General features: G+C 36.7%; 1 protein-coding gene, 1 non-coding gene and 1 pseudogene across 2 annotated transcripts in view; 2 read left to right on the top strand and 1 right to left on the bottom strand.

Moving 5' to 3' along the window:
• The window catches only part of Wdr43 (WD repeat domain 43), a 42,673-nt gene extending 23,457 nt beyond the window's left edge, over positions 1 to 19,216 (top strand). The window contains exons 10-18 of the mRNA XM_015479808.2: positions 548 to 676; positions 2,516 to 2,647; positions 7,401 to 7,487; positions 9,074 to 9,105; positions 11,169 to 11,232; positions 15,078 to 15,191; positions 15,942 to 16,011; positions 17,497 to 17,546; positions 17,650 to 19,216. Of these exons, the coding sequence (XP_015335294.1) occupies positions 548 to 676; positions 2,516 to 2,647; positions 7,401 to 7,487; positions 9,074 to 9,105; positions 11,169 to 11,232; positions 15,078 to 15,191; positions 15,942 to 16,011; positions 17,497 to 17,546; positions 17,650 to 17,838 (867 nt within the window). The 3' untranslated portion in view covers positions 17,839 to 19,216. The remainder of the gene's footprint in view (positions 1 to 547; positions 677 to 2,515; positions 2,648 to 7,400; positions 7,488 to 9,073; positions 9,106 to 11,168; positions 11,233 to 15,077; positions 15,192 to 15,941; positions 16,012 to 17,496; positions 17,547 to 17,649) is intronic.
• Positions 966 to 1,042, top strand: LOC125617360. Its single transcript, XR_007348333.1, has one exon. It is a non-coding gene; the product is annotated as a small nucleolar RNA SNORD53/SNORD92 (small nucleolar RNA).
• LOC107137389 lies at positions 12,669 to 13,245 on the bottom strand (annotated as a pseudogene).
• Positions 19,217 to 24,719: the final 5,503 nt, after the last annotated feature.

The following is a 24,719-nucleotide window of genomic DNA, read 5'->3' as shown; positions in this document are numbered from 1 at the left end:
GGAGGTGGTCATAAAATGTATAACTTTGCTCTTTAACATTTTTAAATCAGTGTGTCCGTCCTTGGGTAATCTGTAGGTTTTGCTTCTTATTTTTTATTCCTTCATTTTGAGGGGGATGACTGGGGATTAACTCAGGGCACTTTATCATTCAGTTACATCCCCAGTCCTTTTTATATTTTATTTTGAGATAGGTTCTCACTTAGTTGCTGAGAGCCTCACTGATTTGCTGAGGCTGGCCTTGATCTTCTGATCCTCCTTTCTCAGCCTCCTGATTCATTGAGATTATAGGCTTGCTCCACCATGCCCGCTGTTTTTCACTTTTAACAAAGTCTTAGAAGTTTTAAAGCCATGTATTCTCAGGTTATTATGTTAAAACTTAATTTGCCCACATTCAGTTAAAATTTACCTTGTATTCCTATCATGGCAATTAGATTACGTTGAGTTTTTCAATAGAAAAGCCTTTTGAAGAGTTTTGTTTTCTCATTGAGGAACCATAAGGAGTAAGGCATAATTTCCTTTTATACATTCCCAAAACTGTGTTTAACAGGTGAGAACACCAGTGATGAATTCTGAAGCAAAAGTTCTGGTGCCTGGGATTCCTGGGCATCATGCTGCTATCAGGCCTCCTCCACCAGCCAAGGAAGTAGAGACCAAGAGGAAATTAGGAGGAAACGAGGTACTGCAACCCCTTTGACCAGATACTTGAGTTTGAGATTTAAGATTGCTTGTGAGAGTGTAATAAGTATATTGAATAATGCTAAAGCTGAATCTTTATAAGAAATGTCCTAAGTTTGTTGCTGTTGTTCTGTGTTCCTCCCAGGCAGCTTAGGTCCCCAAATTCTAGATTGTCACCTTTATAAGACTTGACTTGGTCACTGTTAAGAGAAAGTGGAATTTTTTTTGGATCAAATTTTGGCCATTTGTTAATAATTAACAGGATAATATAAAATTGAATAAGCCAGGACTTGCTGTGATGATTTTCATTGGTTTCGCATATTGCTGAGTCCCAGTGATGCCTCTTTTCTCTTGGCTGTCTGAGCAATCCTGGCTGGTTTTGTGCCAGTTGGTCTTTAAAAATGGTCATTATAATTGCTTAAAATGTTTATAAACATTATTTTTTTCACTCTCAAAACCCTTCTGTAGTTATTGTATTTAATCTCTGCAGAGTTCTCCTCTTCATCTTTCATTCACATTCTTCACTTTTGTCTAAGTAATCTAGAATTTTATCAATTCTTTAGCTGGAGGCGTTGGAGGTAACCTAGCTGTTCATAAATATTATTCCTTAGTAGTGTGATATCTGGCCTTAAATAAAAGTATGAGCTTTCTTTAGCCTGGCCTAGATTCATTTCTTTAATATCCTTCCTTTTTAATGTTTTCCATATGTTAGGATAAATCAAGTAGGAAGCTTTCCAGAGCACATCTGTTTGCTTTGTTAGTCACAGAACAGATTTATATCTTCACTTTGCTACCAAGGAGCTGGCAAATTATGGTTTCAGTCAGGGATCAGTTCTTTCAATTGGGTCTTTGTATCATAGTCATATATGTTTAAATTAAGAAATATTATCAAGAACACTTGTCTGTAGTAAAGCATATAGCTAATAAAAGCATCTAGCTAATAAAACATTTGGAATCACTAAAAAAAAGGAAGACATTTTATGAATTGTTTAGAGTGCATAAGCACTCTCTTTTGATAATTTTTTTTTTCCTTTTACAGATCTGAAGTTTTTGACAAGAGATAGTTAGATTGGGGGTAATGGGTTGTTTCTTTTGCTTTAGTAATCAGATGTCAGTTCCTTAACTCTGTTGAATCTTCCATAGTGGGATTCTGTGAATTAACATTTTCAAATCATGCTTCTTTGGCATTCATATTTTTTGTTAGCTTATGGAAACTTGAATTGGAGATGTTTCACTTGTCTTCCATGTAGTCCTTGTGGTAGTGAGATTCCATTTGAATAAAAATGAACATGTTTGGGTTTTTTTGGGTTGAAATGATTCCTTTTTTTTTTACAGGGATATATTAACTCAAGGGGATGGGGTTGTGGCTCAGCAGTAGAGCGCTCACCTTGCACGTGCGAAGCCCTGGGTTCGATCCTCATCACCACATAAAAATAAATAAATAAAATAAAGGTATTGTGTCAACTACAACTAAAAAAATATCTATTTAAAAAACCGTCAAAATTGATTTTATTATTATTTTACAAGTTAAAAATGAAAAATAATAATAGATCCGTTAAACATTAAAGAATTCTTATTAATGTTAATATGAGAGAAGGAAAAGAAAAACAGTAAATCAGTTGAGTGTGTTTTTGTCTCTCAACTATATTAGGTCTTTTTATTAAATTATTTAAATTTTTTTAAAAGTTGTAGATGTACATAATACCTTTGTTTAATTTATTTATTTTTATGTGATGCTGAGGATCAAACGCAGTGCCTCACACATGCCAGGCAAGCTACAGTCCCAGCCCTATATTAGGTCTTCTCTGATTGATCTTAATAGGTTGTTTCTGTTCTGTAGGTTAGCATTGAAGAACGTCTGGGAGCAATGGATATAGATACAAAAGAAGAAAAAGATGACCTTTTGCAGACGAATAGCTTTCCAGTTCTTCTCACACAGGGTTTAGAAAGTAATGATTTCGAAATGCTAAATGTAAGTATTTTAGCAGTGTTTCAATGAATTAAATTTTTAGTTTTTCCTAGAAAGTGATTGATACAGCACATGACAGTGAATAATCATGTTGTATAGCAGTTTGTAATTAATATTTTGTGAGTTTAGTCAAATGTATATAATATGGTGACATTATACAGACAGTCACTAACCTACAGTGGTTTTGTGTTGAATTCCTTTAAACCTGGAATGCATTTTCTCATAGAAATATTGTTCTGAATTGTTAGTTTTTAGGCTTTAGTTTACAAAAGCCTTTATAAAAATAGTGTAGCTGAATTATAATACTCAGCATTCTAGATCACAATTTATATTTTTTTCTGTAGGAAAATGCGTTCCTGAGTTTTTACTCTGGATTCCAGAAACTTATTTCCCCCTGGCCGTGAGAGGGGGCGGTGAGGTGGAACCTTGACAATGGGTAGGAGGTTTGGGGGGAAATTCAAGAGGGTTGGGGGATATGTTGTAAAATATATGAAGGCAAAAGTACTAAAAATTATATGAAAGGAGGCATTTGGAGGCATTTATGACTTCTGTGGAAGTTGGTGACTGCTTGTATGAAGTTACTCAATTTAATCCTCTTGAATTTCATAACGTGGTAGTGCTCTATATAGAATATTTAATTGTGACACGCATTCTCAATGATTCAGCAGCATCATAGTTTCAGTCATAGTTGTATAATTTGTAACCTGTGAATAATGTCTTTGATTTTATTTCTAAGTGGTAATATATTTGTGTCTAAAGGAGGTTTTACTAAATGAGAGAGGAAATTAGCAAGTCTAAAAACTTCAAATTACTTTTAAAGAAGTTTTAGAAGGTGGATTTTAGTTTACTGTGGCAAAACAACGACAACCTAGGTGAGGATTTTATAAGAAAGAAGCTGTAGAAAACAATTGACAGTATTTTTGAAACGTAATATAACTTGCCTGTCATCATTGCCTATGTAACTATGCTTTGAAACATTCCTCAGTGGGTGAATCAGGTACAAAGTTTTTTTCTTTTTTTACTAAGAAACATTTCGAACTTTTTTTTTTTTTTGTGGTATTGGGGATTGAACCTAGGGCCTTGTGCATGCAAGGCAAGCACTCTACCAAATGAGCTATTTCCCCAGCCCTCAAACATTTTTGAGTAAAGTGAATCACCATCATTCAGTTTCAGAAATTATCAACACTTGCCATTCTTTTACGGTTCTTTTACCTCTCTACCTCCCCAGGTTATAGTGAAACAGATCTCAGAAGTGATCAAATGCCATTTCATTCATAGATACTTACCTATTCAAATTAAAAGCAGCTATAGTCCATTGCTTAAAAAAATAACCACAGTCCATTATCATGTCTAAAAAAGTAAACAGTAATTCTTTAAAATTATCAAATGTCATTAGTGTTTAAATTTTGCTTTCTTTAAACAGGATCTCAACAAATTATATCCTGTACTTTGTTGTTATGTCTGTTCTGTGTTTTGTAATTTACTTTTTGGAGACTCTAGACAATTTGTCTAATAGGGAGTCCCATGTTCTAGATTTTTTTTTAAATACTCACTTTTCTACCCATATTAAAAAACTTTTTTTATAGTTGTAGATGGACAGCATTCCTTTAATTTTAATTTATTTATCTATTTATCTATCTATCGAACCCAGTGGCTCTTACAAGCTAGGCAAACTCTCTACCACTGAGCTACAGCCCCAGTCCTCATGTTCTGGATTTTGCCTGCTCTGCCTCTGTGGTATCCTTTAGTATGTTCCTTTGTCCATCTTGTTTCCTGAATACTGGTAGTTAGATCTAGAAACTTAAAGACATTTAGTATCAAATCTCTTTTAGCAAGAACTTCTCAAAGGTGTTAATATGTAACTTTTTATCAGATGTCATAGGGTTGTTTGAAAGACAGATGCTGGTTTCAAATTATAAAGGTTTTTGTATTACTAGGTAGAAGCAATTGGAAATTAGTTGAATAAATTATGTGCTTGAAAAGATTGTAAAAGTTACAGTGAAGCACTCTTAAAATAACCTCGTTTTAGAAGTGAGAAGTAAGCCAGGTGTGGTGGCGTATGCCTGTAATCCCAGCAATTGGAGAGGCTGAGATAGGAGGATTGTAAATTCATGGCCAACCTCAGCAATTTAGCCAGACCGTAAGCAATTTAGCTAGATCTTAAGCAAATTAGGGAGACCATGTCTCAAAATTTAAAAAAATAAATAAGAAGGGTTGTGGGTATAGCTCAGTAACAGCCCCTGGGTTCAATCCCCAGTAGGCCCCCATTCCCTCCAAAATGTTCAAAGTAATGGTAATAGTATATTACCTGGGCATTATGCATTGTGGGAGCTTGGTGATGCATGCCTATAATCCCAGCTACTAGGGAGGTTGAGACAGGATTGCAAGGTCATGACCAGCCTTAGCAATTTAGTGAGGCCCTGTCTCAAAAAATTAAAAAGTTAAAAATGACTGGGGATATGGTTCAGTGGTAAAGTGCCTCTGCATTCAATTCCTCATACCAAAACGGGGGGTGGGAGGCAAGTAAAAACAATGTTTTCTCCCACGTAAAATAACTTTACCAGAAGCTGCCTTACAAAGATACATGATGCATAGGAGGACATTAAAAATAGGAATAAGGAAAGTGAGCAAGGACAGGGATATTTATTTAAATTTAATTTATTTAAATTAAATAAATATTTAAATCTAGTTTATTAAATCAATATTACTTAAATATTTTCTAGGGGCTGGGATTGTGGCTCAGTGGCAGAGAGCTGGCCTTGCATATGTGAGGCACTGGGTTCGATCCTCAGCACCACATAAAAATAAATGAATAAAATAAAGGTATTGTGTTCATCTACAACTAAAAATAAATAATAAATAAAAATATTTTCTAAAGGTTTAAGTGAAATCTAGAACAGATCTAAAACAGATTAAAATTAAAACATTAAAATCACAATGGACGCAAGAAATTAATTAAAATGGAACCCTGCTTAATTCCCATATTGAGTATTGAATCTAGGGGTGCTATACCACTGGGTTATACCCCCATTCCATTTTTTATTTTATTTTGAGATATGGTCTCACTAAATTGCCAGGCTGGTCCTGACATAGCCTTCCAAGTTAGATTACAAGCTTTGTGCCACTATACCTGGCTCAGACTTAAGTAACTGGAGGTCTAACCCATGTTTTTATAAGTTAGAATATTCAGTATTGTTATGATGGTGAATCTCCCCCAATCAATCAATCTATATATTCAATCCATTCTCAATTAAAATTTCAGAAGTCCCTGTCAGTCATCTTTTAGAAATTGACAAAACTGGTCCTGAAATTTATAGGAAACACAAAGGATGTGAAATCACCAAAGCTATATAACTAAAGTTGGAAGAATTACCCTACCTGGTTTTATGATAAAGCTGTGTGATCCATATAGTTTAATATTGGTGAAAAATATAGATTAATGGACAAAAACACTCCACAAATAAACTACACACATTGGGGGAAAAAAACCTATCTCAGCTTTGTTTCATATATCACGTAAGAATTAATGGAAAGTAGACCATAGGCCTAAATATAAAACTTAACACTAAACTTCTAGAGGAAAATAAGGAGCTTTCTAAGATACATCATGAAATGCATGAAAGGTTAAAGAAAAAATTGGTCGCTGGGGTCAGTGGCGCATGCCTATAATCCTAGTAGTTTGTGAGGCTGGGGCAGGAGCATCACGAATTTAAAGCCAGTCTCAGCAAAAGTGAGGTGCTAAGCAACTCAGTGACACCCTGTCTCTAAATAAAATACAGAATAAGGCTGGAAATGTGGGTCGGTGGTCGAGTGCCCCTGAATTCAACCCCTGGTAACCCCTTACTCCATCACCATTATTCCCTTCCCCGCAAAAAAAGGGAAAAAAATTGAAAAAAAATAACTTGGACTTCTTGAAAATTACAAACCTCTTCTCTTGAAAAGATAATGTTAGAATCATGAAAAGAGAACCTGTAAGCTGGCAAAAATATTTGAAACTTGTATCAGACAAAGGTGTATCCAGATCATTGAAAGAACTAAAAAATAAGACTTCACTCAAGAAAAAATAAGAAAATTGGTAAAGATTTGAATACTTTACAGAACTATTCCAGCGAATAATAAGTATGCATGAAAGTATATATATTACTAATCACAGAAATGTAAATGATTACCATAAATAACAGTACATATCTTGTATAGGATGTTGAAAATTAAAAGATAGTTTAGTATTGTGGAGAATGTAGAGTAGCTCACACACTTTTTGCTGTTGGGAATATAAAATTATACAGCTACTTTGGAAAACAGTTTGGCAGTTTGTTTGTTTATCTATTTATTTTTGTACCTGGGATTGAACTCAGGGGCACTGGACCACTGAGCCACATCCCCAGCCTTATTTTGTATTTTATTTAGAGATCTGGTCTCACTAAGTTGTTTAGAGCTTCATAGTTGCTGAGGCTGGCTTTGAACTCACTATACTCTTCAGCCAGAGCCGCTGGGATTACAGGAGTGCACCACCGCACCTGACTAGTTTGGCAGTTTATTAAAAATTAAAAATAGACCTACCATATGATCCAGTCATTCTGCTCCTGGGTATTTATCAAGAGAATAACACATTGCCTCTAACCTTGATTTGCCAAATTCAGTTGGTTGTTTATTGCCCAGATTTATTTTAAATCATTTTTGTAGACAATTTTTCCTGTATTGTCCTTAGTTTCTTATATTATAGTTACATTGATGATACTTTTATTTTTTTCCACAGAAAGTACTCCAAACTAGGAATTTAAACCTGATAAAGAAGACTGTGTTAAGGATACCCTTGCATGCTGTTATTCCATTGTTGCAAGAGGTAACTGCTTCTTTTTTCATTTTAAGATCCTAATCCTTTGAATTAAAGGGAAATGCCAGTGTCTAGAGAAGTGGATTTGTGATCCTTACTCATACTTAAGGATGCATGGCATTTAGAGAGGGAGTGACGGATGAATTGGAGGAAAGTGCTTTGGAAGGGTGAAAAAAAAAAAGGGCGAAATTGAATTTATAAGCCAATAAAAGGAAATACAATGGCCATTTTTACCTTTATTCCATTAGCAGGGAGTATGTATCTCTTTACCTAGAATGCAGTTGCAACTTTAAGGTGAACCATACAATGCTGTTTGTACAGAAGATCACTGCGTGGGGTGATTGTAATAGAAACCCAAATTTGGTTTTTCCCATTATTTCCTATAAGGAGCTCTAACCTCACTTGAAATGATTTTTGGATATGTTTTGATTTGCTTTAGTGCAGTTGGGGTGTTAATCTTTATGCCTGTCCGTGTGGAATTATAAAGAGCATAACAATGATCTGGTTCAGCCTCAGGCCTATACAAGACTAACTTTCACTGTCTCCGACAAGCGGTTGCCCTGGTAGTTAGATCTAGAAACTTAAAGACATTTAGTATCAAATATCTTTTAGCAAGAATTTCTCAAAGGTGTTAATATGTAACTTTTTATCAGATGTCATAGGGTTGTTTGAAAGACAAATGCTGTTTTCAAATTATAAAGGTTTTTGTATTACTAGGTAGAAGCTTAAAGAGTGGGTACAAATTATTAAAAAGTATACTTAAAGATAAAGCCTGTTCTTTGTAATCAGTAATTATGCTATTTGCTTAACATGTTGAAGTGCTTTGTGAGAATGAGAGTGGTTTTGTTATTAATAGTGGGAGTAAGGTTTACCATTATTGGTAGTGAAAACCTCTGTATTTAAAAATGCAGTATAAGGCCAGGCGCAGTGGCGCACACCTGTGATCCTAGCGGCTTGGGAGGCAGAGACAGGAGGATTGTGAATTCAAAATTAGCCTCAGCAACTTAGTGAGGACCTAAGCAACTCAGCAATAACCTGTCTCTAAATAAAATATAAAAAGGGCTAGGAATGTGTCTCAGTGGTTCATTGCCCCTGGGTTCAATCCTTTGTACCTACACAAATAAATATGCAGTATCATATATTAGAAAAGATTATATGCTTTTTGACTATTAATCAACTCCAAGACAAAATTTGCCTGACCCTGATTTTTTTTGTGTGTATTTAAAAAATTGAGATAAAATTCGCCTATTTAAGGTGAACAGTTTAGTGAATTTTTATACGTTCATAGGTCGTGCAGTTGGCATCCCCCCCAAAATCCTGTACTCAGTAGTAACTCTACTTCCCCTTCCCCCAGTTATTGTCAATCATCGAGTTTATTTACTGTCTCCATGTTTTTATCTATTCTGGACATTGATTCATATAAATCCAGTTCTAGATTTCTTTAGGTAATTACTCTTGTGGGAATAATTCAAAGTTGGTTGAAGATAGACTACTAAATGAAATAATTTTCAGCTCTTGTTGTTCAGTACACTGGGAACTAATGAAGATTGTAGCCTCTGAAGTGCTGTTGCTAATAATGTTTTTCTCTTCCTTAGCTTACAAAGAGGTTGCAAGGACATCCTAATAGGTAAGATGTTTAGATGACTAAATTGCCTTTTTTTTAAGTAAATTAGAGATTATTGTTAAAAACAGCAATATCTGAAAGTGTTAAATAGTATTAGGTAACCCCATATTCTGACGGTAGAATTCTTCAAAAGTTAAATGTTGGGGCTGGGGTTGTGTTTCAGCAGTAGAGTACTTACCTAGCATGTGTGAGGCGCTAGGTTCGATCCTCAGCTCCACAAATAAATAAATAAATAAAATGAAGGTATTTATTTATACAACCAAAAAATTTTTTTAAAAAGATTAAATGTCACTCTTCCCCCATTTTAGATTAAATGATTTTATTTCTAAGATTTTATTAACAGTTTTTTTTTTTTTTTGAGAAAGCTCCTATGTAGATATTTCAGATTTTATTAGGTCATTTAATGAGTTAGACTCATTTAATGAGTTAGTCTTAATCACTGTATGTAAAATTGACAGTTTATAGAATTTGCCCAACCTCTAGTAGGTGTGTAAGAGACCATAAAGAAATGTCTTAGGACTGGGGATGTGGCTCAGAGGTAGAGTACTTGCTAGTGTATGTGAGGCCCTGGAATCAATTCCCAGTGCTACCATACACACACACACAAAAAAATTTAGCTAAAAGACTAAATTTGTAGTTTTTTTCCTAGGTTTTGATTAAACTTAAACAGAAAGTTGGTATCTCAGTGATCCTAAGATTGTAGCATGCTGTGTATATTGTATGATTGTAGCATTGCTGTGTATATTGTATGGCTTTTCTTTTCTGATTATTTTCTGTTACCTTTCTGAGCTCACAAAAGAGGAAAGCTAAAGAACCCATGAAATAGAACTGGCTCTCACAATTTAGGTCTATATTTATTTGCCTTTTAATATTGGTGTAGAAGACTTTGCTGTTTGCTTTTGAAGGTGAATATCAGATGGTGGGTTCGGATATCATGAACATAAAATGCCAAATCAGTTAAGCTCAGTTTGGATGAAGATTATTGTTGTAGTATCAGTTAATTTGAAGTAAAGCATTAGGTTTTATTTTGAAGTTGTTTTGGAGGGACTGATTTTTGTCTTATTTTTCCAGTCCCTACTCTAGGAAGTTAGTGTTTTTCAGGAATCTCAAACTCAGTGAAAAATACAACATGAATATTAAATGCATAGTTGTTTGTTTATTTATTTATTTATTTATTTTTGAGAAAAAGGAAGTTTTATTGATTTGCTAGCAGAGAAATAATATAGTGAAGTAAGCCCTTAAAGCCTGCACTTCTAACTGCCAAGGGGAATGCAGGACTTTTAAAAGAAGATAAAATGACTGTTTTCCAGTATCATTAAGTATAATTAATTTTTAACTTGCATTCTTTTAAAATATACTTTTAGTTGTAGATGGACACAATACCTTTGTTTTATTTTTTATATATTTTTATGTGGTGCTGAGGATTGAACCCAGTGCCTCATACTTGTTAGGCAAGTGCTCTACCACTGAGCCACAACCCAAGTCCCTCAACTTGTATTCTTGAGAGAGCCATTGCTTCAGTTTCTAGGTCCATAGTTTCTTTATTCTTATGGGCAGGGAGATGTTGGTTTCTCTGCTGTACAGTCATGACCTGTATGATGAAGATAGTAAGAGCCACAAAACCTTCCTGAGGAGAGAATTTTGCCTGCCTTCAGACTCCAGCTGCAAGGTCAACTCTTCCCTCTGCCTCCAGCCTGCCAGCCCGCCTTCCAGACATCAGACTCCCACGCCTCCACAGTCACATGAGCAAATCCCTTAAAGCCTCCTTCTTGATTCCATTTCTCTGAAAATCAGTTTCAGAGGTCTTAGTCCATAGAAAGCCAGTTCCATTCCTCAGGGCTCAAGGTGAAGCAGAACATCATGGAGGAAGAGTGTGGCAGAGGGAAGCAGCTCAAATGGTAATCAGAAAGCGGAGAGAGCTAGTTGTTGATTTATTATGGTCATCTTCACAGCATAAATTCTAGATCTTCACTTGCCTATCTGTATTTTTCTAAAATTTTAACTCGGTTGTATTTAGTTTTGAATTTGTGGATATTTACTTGGAGTTTTTTTTTTTTTTTTTCCAGTGCTGTTTTAATGGTTCAGTGGTTGAAATGTGTGTTAACGGTTCATGCATCATACCTATCCACAGTAAGTCTTTTCTGAGTATCAATAGTTTGGTTTAGCTAAGCATTATAAAATTTGATAAATGCTGAACAGAACCACCTCTTATCTCTTTTCTTCACCCACTAGATGTTTCTTTTAGAGATTTTATTTTTTTCCCAGGTGACTTTACATGAATCCTTTCTTTAAATTAAACTGTGTGACCCTTTTCCCTCCTGAATCTTAAAAGTAATATATAGTGTATAAGAAGGCTTTTAAAAATACAGGAAGGAGAAATGTTATATATTGATATATTAATCATGTTTTTCTCTACACAGTACTTGCTCAGCAAAATTGTTAATTGTGTATATCCTTACCATCCTCTTAAAAAACACTGCCAGATTTTAAAGTCTTCACATATGCTGACATGTCTGTCTTGCCTTGTCTTGGGAGGATAAAAATGATGTAAAATAACTAAACTGGCGTTTTTTGTTTTTGTTTTAAACCAGTCCACGATTTTTATTGCAGTGGTCGTTTTTGTGAGGGTGAGGAGTTTGATCTCAAAATAGTGTTACATTGAAAGGTCTTATACAGAAATTGCCATCATATTCAATATCTTTAGTGGGTTAAGACTCACATGGTGAATATAAAATTCTTAAGATTAATAGTATACACTCAATGGAAAACAAAAAAGGCACTAATAGCTATTTCTTTTAAAAAGATCTTCAGGTGATAGGAATGAACACTGAGATAGTAGAATAAATTGATGACATAGTTAATGAAACTTAATTGGCATTCTTTTTGGGGGATTACTCTTTTTTAAAAAAGTGTTTTAATGCGTAGTGTTATATTTGTGCTGCCATGTCTCAAAAGAAGGCTTGCCAAGGTAGGTGGAGTATATGATGCTCCAGTGCCTTATGGAACTACAATTTCACCATCTGATCACTGTATAATACTTTCAAGGCATTCAGTCTGCTTATCCTTGGCAGTATTCTTTTTTTTTTTTTTTTTAATTTATTTATTTATTTTTAGTTCTCGGCGGACACAACATCTTTGTTGGTATGTGGTGCTGAGGATCGAACCCGGGCCGCACGCATGCCAGGCGAGCGCGCTACCGCTTGAGCCACATCCCCAGCCATCCTTGGCAGTATTCTAAGCCGTTCACATTGGCCATCACATTTATTTTAGTGCTTGCCACAAGGGAGGCATAAAACCTGTTGTTTTGGCTAAAATGAGACAGTGGGTTCTATATAAAAGTAACCATATTAAAGAGTCTAATGGCAGTCACTGACAGGCTGCTTAAATGACTGGTATCTCCATCATTCACTGTGTTGCAAGGGCCCAGTGGAAAGGAAAAAAAACAACAAAATAAAACAAAACCAAAAAAAAAAAAAAAACTAATGCTTTTTCAATGGATTGAATTGGAGAAATTAAGTCCCCTTAATAGCCAGATGGCACTTAATGGGGTTAATATACGACAATTTTTATTTAAGTGAAATTACTGTGTGGCCTCCCAGTTTCTTTCCAAATGTCGAATGGTTCTTAATATCATCCAAGCCATTTACTTGCCACTTGAGTTTAATACCTGTAAATTCTTTTTAATGGCATCTTTAGAGCTAGTATAAATCATCTTTTTAAGGGTACAGTTTCAAGATCCCAGAATATAAATAAAAGACTTTTTTATTGAACTGTTTTGTTTCATGTGTGGCAATGTACAAAGCATACTGGCAATTATTCAGATGCAGCAACTTCACAAAAGATGTGTAAGAGTCCTCTACAGTATCACGTGTCACTCACCAAGATCTGCTTTGCCTCCTCTACAATTATTTGTCTTTTTTTTAATCACTTAAACAGAAGAGAACTGCTTTCTTTCTTTCTTTTTTTTTTTTTAATCTCCTTGTGTAGAAGATTTCCTTACTTTCATATCATTAAAAACTTTGATGACTTCATCATTCACTGTAACTCCAGATGCCATAGTGTTTGAGGCTGTGATGTGTCAGCTGCTCCAGCTCTGTGGCTCTGGGAAGAGGAGGAGGGGCAGGCAGACAGCAGCAAGTGCAGGTCACGCCAGGAGCTCTAAACTGGCATTTTGCTAGAGTTGGCTGCCAGCTTTTCATTGGTATGTGAATTATATTATTTATTCAGATAGAAGAGAAGGAAGATAAAATCTTAATGTCAGAAAAAGTTTTTTTATGAGTTCTTTGTTATCTGTTCCATCAGTTATATTTTAAACTAGAAATATAATTAAAATTATAGAATTAAAATTATATACTCTGATTTGATTATCTAGCACTTTAAAAATATACCTCCACCCCCTTTTTTTGCAGTACTCAGAATTGAACCCAGTGCCTTACACAACTAGGCAAGCACTGTACCACTGAGCCATATCTCCAGCCCACAGTATTTTTTTCCCCACATTTTCTCATAGTGATGAGATTTGTTGTTGCGTATTTGTACATGCATACAATATAACATTATAATTTGGCTCAATAAATTTTCTTGAAAAGTTTTAGTGGATCACTGAAAATCCTTAGTTGCTCTTTTCTCTTTTTGGACTGAAACCAGGGCCACTCTACCATTGAGCTACATTCATAGCCCTTTAGTTTTTGCTTTTTTTTTTTTTTTTTTTTTGAGACAGACTCCCTAAGTTGCCTCGAGCTTGCAGTCCTTCTGCCTTGTTCTCCTAAATCACTGGGGATTACAAGCATGCACCACTATTTCTGTCCAGCTCCTTAATTATTCTTTAAACTATAGCTCTTCCTTTCTTAACATAGTTTATACAACTCCTACATGGTCCCTGTTCCTTTTCTGTGTCTCAGATTCCTTTTGGCTTTAGTGATTTGAAACAGTGAAAATTGTTAGATAAACTGCTTTGAGGTCAGCTGTGCATTCTTTGTGTGTCTAGGGAGAACTCGGCCAAAATGTTAAATAGGTGTACAGACAAGCAGTAGAGTGGATTAGATCTCCTAGCCTGCAGGAATCCTGGGAGGTGAATTGAGGGCAGTGGTGTGTGGAGTGGCTTTGTAGCATGGTGATCTGCATGTGATGATTAAAGCAAACATGATATGTTTTAGAACCCTGGCTAGAATACTGGGTGATACTAAATCTCAGTTACTTGCTTAGAAGCAAGAGGCCCAGAGGCCTTGAAGTGAAATCTCTTCTGGAATCAACTACTGAAGTGAGCATCATAGATTAAAGATATATTTAAGTTTATTCTCTAAGCCAACATCTCTGTTGGCTATAGATAAGTGTCAGAAATAGGAGATTAAATAAAGGTTGATTATAGGAGAAAGTTAGGGTCCCTTTTTCTATAGCTCTACATGGACAAAAGATTTTCTCCTTTAATGATTTATGGGATTCAATAATAGGAATGCTATTTGGGTCAATTCTGTCTTGTTCTGTCCTACTGGTCTCTGGGAGCTGGGAAAAACTCCCTCTAACTCACTGATTCTTTATGGTAAGGATAGATAATGTGCTGTCATTGGAGAATAAGAGTCAGAGGAGAGTCCCCTGTAGCCAGAGATGTGTCATAGAGATGTTTTTTAAATTATGTACTTTGTACTGATTTTACCTGAAATAATTTATCAATATGAAGAACTTCCATCCTCTAGTTTTGCCCTACCTGGTAGTTTTCTCCCTCCTAACCATGTATCATCATTATTATTATTATTTTAGAGTTTTTTTTTTTTTTTTAATTTTCCTGCTGGGATATTGTGGTCCTTTTGTGAAGATTTGTGATGTTGCTTGGCTGTGTCCCCAGCAGCCACTGCCATTGGAAGTACTTGTTAGCAGATGCTTATGTAGTGGCTGAACGCTAAAGTGGAGCTGATCTGATCTGTATATTTCTCATCTCTGTATGTGATAATACCAAACAATCATTTTTCCCCCGCTAGTTGCCTGATCTGGTACACCAGCTGGGGACACTGTATCAGCTAATGGAAAGCAGAGTCAAAACTTTTCAGAAACTCTCACATCTTCATGGAAAGCTTATCCTTCTAATCACACAGGTGGGTAAATGAGAGTATTTCTAACCAACACTTTTGATTGTGATAGGAATGGAGTATAAATAAGATTGCTTACCTAATAAGCTGTTCATGGTGGCACATGCCTGTAATCCCAGCAACTTTCAAGGTGGAGGCAGGAGAATTAGAAGTTCAAGGGTAGGCTAAGTAACTTAGTTAGGCCCAAAGCAACTTAGATGATGTCTCAAAACAAAAATTAAAAAGGACTGAGGATGTAGCTTAGTGATAAAGCACCCCTGGGTTCAATCTCTGGTTACACCCTCTTTTCCCCAAGGCAGTGGGGGGCATTGCTTACCTGATATTTGAGGGCTACTTCATTTAGCTGGAAAAACAGAATCCAGGCTTTACCTTGTAAATATTATCCATTTCACAGTTAGAAAGATTAGTTATACCCCCCTTTCAACTTATATTTAAATTGTTTCTCACTAGGATATTTCAGTATATAGCTAGGTTGATAATGTTATTATGAACAAGTTACAGGATTTTTCTGCAGTTAAATTTTTGGCAAAGAAACATACTCTAATCATCTCAGAGGTTTTCCCAATTTTTACAAAGTAATTCTTTTCTCCAGGTATTTGAAGGTGCTCCCTCCTCTCCCCCATTTGCTCCACATTGTATTCAGACCATTCATTCTTATGGGAGGAGAATGAATGGGTGATGGTGGGAGATGGGTGTGGTAGTGGTTGGGATACTTGGGATAGATATGTACTTTGCTTAAAAATTCTACTTTTTTAGGTTACAGCGTCAGAGAAAACGAAGGGAATGACTTCCCCTGGACAGAAGGCAAAGTTGGTGTATGAAGAAGGTAAAGATGGCAGGAGGGTAGAATCTTGAACTGAAATAGTGAAGTGTTTCATAGTGACTCACTTTTCTTACTGTGTGAGAACATTCATATAAAGTCTTGCTTTGACAAATCTCTCTTAAAATAGTCAAGTCTGTGGCAAAAAGCTATGATAAAAGAGAAGGTACAAGTATGACACAGTGACAGAAAAGGTGTGTAACGGAGGAATCCTGAGCAAATTTTATGCCAGTACATGTGAAAATGTAGGTGAAACTAGTACTTCATTAGAAAACTTTAGTGACCAAAATTGTTTTAAAATCTAAAATTGAGTTAATTGAAACCTCTTATAGGATAGGATATTAGGCCCAGAGGTTTATTTTTTGGTATTGGAGAATAAACCTGGGGGCACTCAACCACTAAATCCCCTTTTAATATTTTTTTTAGAGACAGAGTGTCCCTAAGTTGTGATCCTCCTACCTTCACCTTCCTAGCCACGGCTTCACCGTGCACAACTCTTGCTTTCACATATTTTAAAGCCATAGTTCTCTAGCTTTTTGGTATTAAAATTCTTTTACTACTTTTTGTGTATGTGTGTGCATTTGCAAAGTGTTTTATTCACATACATATGAATTCTCTCTTAAGATGATGTAGACATGAAGAGACAGGTAGTTGACTCCATAGGTTCCTCATCTTATATTTGCTTCCTTTCTGTATCATTTAGTTGGAACCTCTAAATTTTGATGCAAGGTCCAAAGTTGGTTGAATTTTTTTTTCCCCCGATGGACACAACATCTCTATTTTATTTTTATGTGATGCTGAGGATCGAACCCAGCGCCCCACACATGCCAGGCGAGCGCGCTACCACTTGAGCCATATCCCCAGCCCGGTTGAATTTTTTAAGTCAAACATTTTGTGGGAATTTATCAATGTAAATGTGTTTTCAGGTGACATCACATCCAAGAATCACATTGTGCTTATTATTACATTAATGATGCTAAAATCAGTGACATTTTCTTCTCCATTTATTTTCCAAGGTGCTTAGAAAATAATATAGCTCTGCTACTACTTTTACATTTGAATATTTTTTCTCACAATCATATATTTAACATGTCAGTTAATAATATTTCCATAATTAGTATTTTTATTATGGTTTTTAAAATGCTAATGCTTCCATTCTTCTCTGTTTATAAGCCAGCACTTTTGATATAATTTTTCTACATCCAGAGAAATCCAGGTTATTTGGTGGTCCAGAAATGGCTTGTATTTTAAGTTGAGGGTTTGTAGGTGTTTGTGTACTTAGTCTTTTCTAATAGCATCTTGAAGGAATAGTATAAATAGATTGCAGTTTTATTCAGATAAGCTTATTAAATTAACATTTCTTGCATGAATGATAGATGAATAATAAGTATTACTAAAAGTAAGTTTAGGAATTTGGTCCTTCTTAGTTTTTAGGGACATGCTCTCTGCCTTGTTCACAAAATTAAAGCTGGATTTTCCCCCTCCCTACAGAATCTTCTGAAGAGGAGTCTGATGATGAAGTAGCAGATAAGGATTCTGATGTGAGTTATTTGTTTCCTGGTACATAAATCTGCCTTTATAGCCTCATTGCTCCATGAGATTGAGCCTTTCATGATTGTTTTTCTTCCTTGACATATCTACCAGGATGACTGGGATGAAGATGAGGAACAGAAAGAAAGTGAAAAAGATGAGGACATTGATGAAGAGAATGAGGAGGAAGATGAGGATGCTGAAGAAAAAGATGAAAATGGTGAGGACAGAGATGGGGCAAGTGAAAAAGAATTAAATGGAGATTCTGATTTAGATCCTGAAAATGAAAGTGAAGAGGAGTGAAGACAGAAGAGCAAGCCAGTCAGACTGTGAACCCTGACTCACCTTTCCCACTGCTGCGGAGTCCTCCTAGGGAGGGTTGTCCCCGTGCCAGGACGCCAAGGACCGCTGCACATTTCCACATTCACAGCGGCGATTCCCATGCCACCTTGCTGTCCTGAGTGCCCCAGACTTTTAACTGTGTAAATAAGAGTGTTTCATTCAAATGTTAATAAACTTTACACAGTAAATAGACACATTTTCTGCAATGTACTGACATGAGTGTCCAATATATGGTATATTTTTATAATATAATATCTTAATATGATTGGTTACGTCAGGAATTGACTTAAGTGAAGACAGACATATCCCACAGGGTTTCAGAAACTGGACGCTTGTGAATGAGTCAGCTCTTCTCTCAGGTTGGTATCCTTCATCAAATCCATATGTGAAGCAGCACAGTGAAAAGTTTTTAATTTGGTACATTTTAATAAAATATGAAGGAATAACTAAAAACTGGAGTTAAGAATTATTGTGATTAAAACAGAAACAAAAACCCTATTTACCAGTATCCCTAGCTTGTGTATTAACTGTGGTTATCTGACTCAAGTCCAACTGAAATTTTGGAGTGCTTCCTCAAAACAACAACTTATTTTTTAAGCTGTCATGTGAAATATTTTTTTAAAACAAAACAGAAAATTATGATAATTAAAAAACTAAAGATTTAGCCATATTGAGAAATTTTCTTGGCTGCAGATTGCCTGTACAAAAATAATCAGTGTATTTAGATTTAGAAGTGCTCATTACCCGTAACTTTTTAAAAAATTCACTCATAGCTGCTTTTGAAGAGGTTTTCATTTTTATTTAAATTACTAATGAATCAAAGAACTATTGTTTATTTTTTTCTCTTTGGTTTTAGATATTAATGATAACCTTGTTGGAATTTTTTTTCCAAAGAAAATATTTTTATAATTCAGTAATTTTAATGTTTTTTGTCCTTTTTCATTGCCAACTTGGCAGTGTTAGGGTATCTTTAAAACAATAAATTCAACTCAAGGTTTTTTATGTATTAATAAGTATTTTGGTGCGCTACAAAAGCTTTTTCAGATTATTAGGAATTTGCTTTGTTTTGTTTTTAAAGAATGAGCCAGTATTTAGGAAGGGCTAGGCAGATGGATTTATCTTTTCCCACCTGTGAATATGTAAAACAAATAATTATCTCTTGAGGGACTTTTTAACATCTGTGGCAGAACAGAGGTTTCTGTGCTCAGCTCGCGGAGCTGGAACCCTCAGCACCTCTTGGGAACACAGTTTGAGCTGCTGGTGTGATATATAGTGGTATGTGTTTATCAATGGCAATTTAATACCATCTCTTTGTAAAGTGAATAAATACTCATCTTTACCCAGTGCTTGTCTTGTGGTATATGTAGAGGAATTCAGCCACGTGGTTGGGTTTATGGTATGAAGGTTTTTAAAAAGGGATTTTACTCCAGTAGCATTAATAGGTAAATGCTTTCAAGATTTGTTGTATAACCTAGAGTTTTTACATGAAAGAATCAAGAATTTTGTCTTTAGTGTTAGGTAAAGCTGGTAGTTTCTTCAAGCTGTCCCATGTGGCTGGGTTGTGACTCTACAATGTATGGCTGTAGTGACAATAAGGAAGAGGCACGTGTGCTGATAGAGCAGGTCCTGGGAGTCACGTTTCCTTTACCCTAGTTTAGAAGTAAATGAGAACTATGTGATGATATCTTACTCATTTATTGATTTGTGAGTTTTTTTGGTTTAGAAAAGTCCAGAGTTGATTTAGGCTTTTTAATCAAAATTTAATCAATTTTCTGGTCAATTCAGAAAATGAAGTGTTGTGTGTGGGTTTTTTTTTTTTTTTTTAATGTTAGCCCTCTAACCAAGTCACCAATCATATGTATATCATATTTAGTTGTCAAATTCTGATAATCCACAATATTCCCCCTCACTTGGTTGAAATTTAATGAGCTTGCTAAATTGTGTTGAACAGTGTACTGCATTCTGGATTTGTCTGATTGTTTCCTTAGATTTCTGTTTTAATGTTTTGGGCAAGAATCCTTAAATAAGTGCTTGTGTTTGAAATGAATTTGTAGAAGTAAATTCCTTGGGTCTAGATGAGGATATTGAATAAATAAGTATGTTTTGGTATAAGTAGATGTGAAGGCTTCAGGTTTGGTGCCTGAAGGTCAGAACTGAGACCTGGAGAGTGCAACATTGGATGCGTTGACATTTGTCAGGTTCCTGTCTGGATTAATTCCCAAATTTGCCATTTATTCATCTTAGCAAATGCGTATTGATTGCTTTCTCTCTGCCTAGTATGATTTCATTGCTTGGTATCGCTGAACAATGGGGAAAAATAATACCTGCCTGTTGTGGTTTGGATAAGTGTCCCCCAAACATTGTGTCTTATTAAACACTTGGTCCCCAGAGTCACGTTCTTGGGAGGTGCTAGAACTTTTAGGAAGTGGGTCCCAGTAGGAGGTAGCTGGGGCATTGGGTACAGGTCCTCAGATTATGGGACCTTGATCAGAAGAGACCTCTTGAGCTTTGCTTCCTGGCACATGAGGTGAGTAGTCTGCTCTGCCACAGGCTCACAGCATGATGTGCTGCCGTTGACAGAGGCTCAATAAATGGAGCCTTAGTTTTGGACTGGAACCTCCACATCTGTGAGCCAAAATAAAACTTTTCTTCTTATAAGTTAATTGCCTCTATTATTTAATGTTAGTGATGGAAAGCTGACTTAAAACGCTTCCTTTGAGGAACTGACACATTACCAGGGAGATCTTGGCAATAAGCAATATGTGATGAGTAAGGAAATTTTAATAGTATGTAACATGGTAATTGATACGGGGGAAGAAAAGCAGAGAAGGAGGTGGGTCATAGGGTTTGGGGAGTGCAGGTTGCAGATTTTAAGTGATCAGGGTGGGACTTACTGAGGAAGGATTTGAATGTAGACCTGGAGGAGGCCTGCGAGTTGGCTAAGTATGGTATCTAGGGGAAGGAGTCTTCTAGGCAGAGGAGATGGCTCGAGCAGAGGCCTTGGGATCAGCATATGTTTTATTATGTTGAAATGTGGAGAGGAGGTCAATATGGTGGATATTGATAAAGGGAGAGTGTGTCAGAGTGATGAGATCAGAAAGTAAGTAGTTGCATAGGGCCTTGCAGACTTGTAGGCACTGGTTTATGCTCAGAGAAATGTGGAATTGTGGCATTTGAGCAGAAAAGTCCAGCTTTTGTGTTGAGAATTCAGTATCCTGTAGTGAGAAAGGAGGAAGGGCTGTTTTCTTAGTAGGCAGAACCAAATAGGATGCAGTAATCCAAGGAAACAATGAGGGTACTAACTTGGACTATCAGTAGTGGAGCTGGTGATGGTGTACTTTCAGTCAGGATTGTTTTGAAATTAGGGGTACTGGGGTTTCCTGTGATGTGTGAGAAAGAGGTGTCAGGTAGCACTCCAGGGTGAGGAGTGCTTCTTGCTAGAGTACCTGCATGCTGATGTGGGTGGGAGCAGGTTTCATGGGAGAGGGACAAGTTGGACTTGTTAGATTGTTGAGATCTATTATTCCTGGGGAGAGAAGGCGGGATGGAGGCAGAAATTTGAGCAAGTGTGAGCTTCCCAAGGGAGTCATGTAAACAGGAGCTTTGAGGCCTGGTGCTCCATTGCTGCAGGAAAGAAGAGAAACCCCAGAGGACGGTGCACAGTGAGGTAGGAGGAATTGACATTGTTTCTTCCATTCCCTTCAAATTTGAATTCATGGCATCACTCAGCTGCAGTTTCTTTCAGCTGTGATTGATATGATTACTGGTGAAGTCGCCCGGGCTGCAGTGGTTTTTATGTTGCCCTTTATATGACTGTTTGTTGATCCTTTCTTTGAAGGTAACTCAGGCATAAAATTCTATTTTTCTTTTACTCCAGTGTAGTTGTCTTGACTTTTGTGGCACCTCAGCACACGAAATTGTACACTAGATCACAAAGCAGTTGCAGAATGAGAGACCACAGCAGTGCGACTGGATTAGCATGTTTTATTCAAATTGAAGAAACTGAAAAAGAATCAGAGGCTAGAGACTGTGCAGTCTTTATAAGGTGCTGACTAGATTGGCTGCTCAGCATTGTGGATTTACATGTATAAATGAGTTACATTTAGTGTGAAAATATTCCTGAGAACAGAGTAATTATAAATCTGTGTAGAGGACCATGCAAAATGATGTTTGCTTGAATGTAGTATGTTAACTTCACATGTCAGATGAGGGATGTCAAAAACACTAAAGTTGAAAATTAACTACATGAGTTGCATGGCATATTCTAGGCAATAATGGCTCGAGGGGGGAGGAAATTTTGTATGTTTTGGGTGCTAAAGTTTAAAAAGGTTTTTTTTTGTTGTTGTTTTTTGGTGGTGCTGGGTATCGAACCCAAGGCCTTGTGCATTAAAAAGGATTCTCTAAATAGGTAAGGAAAGCCTTTTGTTACAGGCTTGCCCTGTTGTGGTCCAGGTTGCTCCAGTGAGATCCCTCCCTCCTGGGCTGGTGGGGGAGCGTGGAACATGCCTGCCTAGCACAAGCACCCTGTGTGGTCATGATGTTCTGAAGCTGGGCAAAAGCTTTGCAGCTTCTTAAAGCTCATGAGTGGAGTTGATCAGTTTTACACAGCAGAGTCATGACAGGCTTCCAAGAAAAAATGGAGTTTCCATGATGTGTGTAAATTGTGAGGAAATCATCTCAGGTGGAGCAGCCTCTTGTGGGGTGGTAACTTGTTTTCATTCTAAACAGGAAAGTTACACACTAACCCAGTTTTAAAATCGGAAGATTGTTTTTGAGCCAGAGTTAAGAAGTGAATTGGGCAGTCTTCATGGCTGGTGAGCCTGCCAGTGTTGGCAGGGTTTGTTTGACGTCCTGGCCTTTCCCCGTGCTGTACTAGGGCCTCTCACATCACGCTGCCTGTTCTGCTCTTTTTTTTTTTTTTTTTTTTGGTACCAGGGATTGAACCCAGGGGCTCCTAACCACTGAGCCACATCCCCAGTTGTCTCCCCCGGCCCCACTTTTAAATTATTTTTTACTTTAGAGACAGGGTCTAGTTCAGTTGCTGAGGCTGGTTTGGGGCTTGTGATTCTCCTGCTTCAGCCTTCTGAGCCACTGGGATTATCAGAGTGCACCACCACACCTAGCCTATTAACTTTTGTTAACAGAATGGTGACTGACTGGAATTTGGCACCACTTAAAGCTGCTGGTTAGGGGATAGTTTGCTGGTGACTGAGGGTCCACACAGAACATGGGGTTACACCTAAGGAACAAACTTCACTGGATTCCACGTTAATTATTTCTCAGTCTGGAAGTTTTCCTTTTATTGCTGTAAAATACACATAATAATTAACATTTTAACCATTTAGGTGTACCATTATGTCATTTTGCACAGTCATATTGTGCACTGAATTGGTCTCTTTCATTGGTAACTTGTGATAGCATTGGGTGCAGGAAATGAAAGATGGGCTACCAGAAATACAATTCAGCCTATTGTGGAAAGAGACTAAATTTAGGACCAGAGTCTAGAGCACCAGTTCTGGGACTGCATCATGGTGGCAGTGATTGGTCTACTTAGTATTTTTCCTTTTTAATTTTTTGGTATGTAGCAGGAGAGTACCAACAGCGCCACCTGTCTCAAGGATGCTGCAAAAACCAAATAGAACTGTATCTAGGAACACAGAACGTTCAAGTGCAGCCCCTGCCTAACCCTTTTCAGATCAATTGTTAGACATTTTTCCAGCATGGGAAAGGAGGGTAAAGCATAAGGGTAGTGGAAAAGACCTTTTGATTCTGTCATTTTAAAAAAATTCAGGGTAGACACACGCTTTTCTAAAGACACTGAAGTGAATAAAGAAATTTTTTTTCCTTTAATGATTTTTTTTTTTTTTTTTTGGCAGTGCTGAGGATTGATTCCAGGGCCTTGTGCATGCTGGACAAGCACTCTACCACTGAGCCACATCCCCAGCCCTTTTTATTTTTCGAAATAGGGTCTCGATAAGTTACTTAGGGCCTTGCTAATTTGCGGAGGAGGCTGGCCATGAACTTGTGATTGTGATCCTCCTGCCTCAACCTCCTGAGTCGCTGGGATTAGAGGTGTGCACCACCATGTCTGGCTTGCATTTTTCTTAAAATATGTTATTATGAACTATTTGTGGAAGTGGTGTTACTGAGTGAAATGACAAGGCTTTAAGAAACATGCCCAAATCCCCTTCTAGAAAGGTTACATCTGTTTATTTCCATTTCATCATGACTCTCAGTTCAGATTCTTTTTCACATTCACTGCCATTGGTATTTAGTGCGATATGGGTTCAGATCCTCTCCATCCTTGAATTGTCTTATTTATCTTTTGTTTAATTTTTAGTTGTAGATGGACACAGTACCTTTATTTTATTTATGTGGTGCTGAGGATCGAACCCAGTGCCTCACAAATGAGAGGCAAGCGCTCTACCACAGAGCTACAACCCCAGCCCTTATCTCAAGTTTTTAAAAAGATAATCATCCCTTGTCAAACACATCACAAATATTTTCTAGTTTGCTGTTTATTTTGTTTCCACGATGTAGTTTTATTTTTGTTGTTGATGGACCTTTAGGTTTATTCATTTACTTATATGCGGTGCTGAGAATCGAACCCAGTGCCTCACACATGCTAGGCAAGTGCTCTACCACTGAGCCACAACCCCAGCCCTGATATATTTTTATTTTTAAGCTTAAGAAACATTTCTCATTCTGGAGCTAGGCAGGAATTCCTTGCATTTTGTTAGTCATTTTCCTTCCTCTTTCCCTCTCAAGAATACAAGGCTACAAAGGAAAATATGTGCTGTGGGTAGCTCTAGGGGAAGGCCCTAACATGAGATTCCCACACA

This window comes from Marmota marmota, unplaced genomic scaffold (genome assembly GCF_001458135.2).
Source record: "Marmota marmota marmota unplaced genomic scaffold, marMar, whole genome shotgun sequence".
Lineage (NCBI taxonomy): Eukaryota > Metazoa > Chordata > Mammalia > Rodentia > Sciuridae > Marmota > Marmota marmota.
The sequence above is the reverse complement of the archived record's forward strand: the minus strand, read 5'-3'. Positions and strand labels throughout refer to the sequence as shown.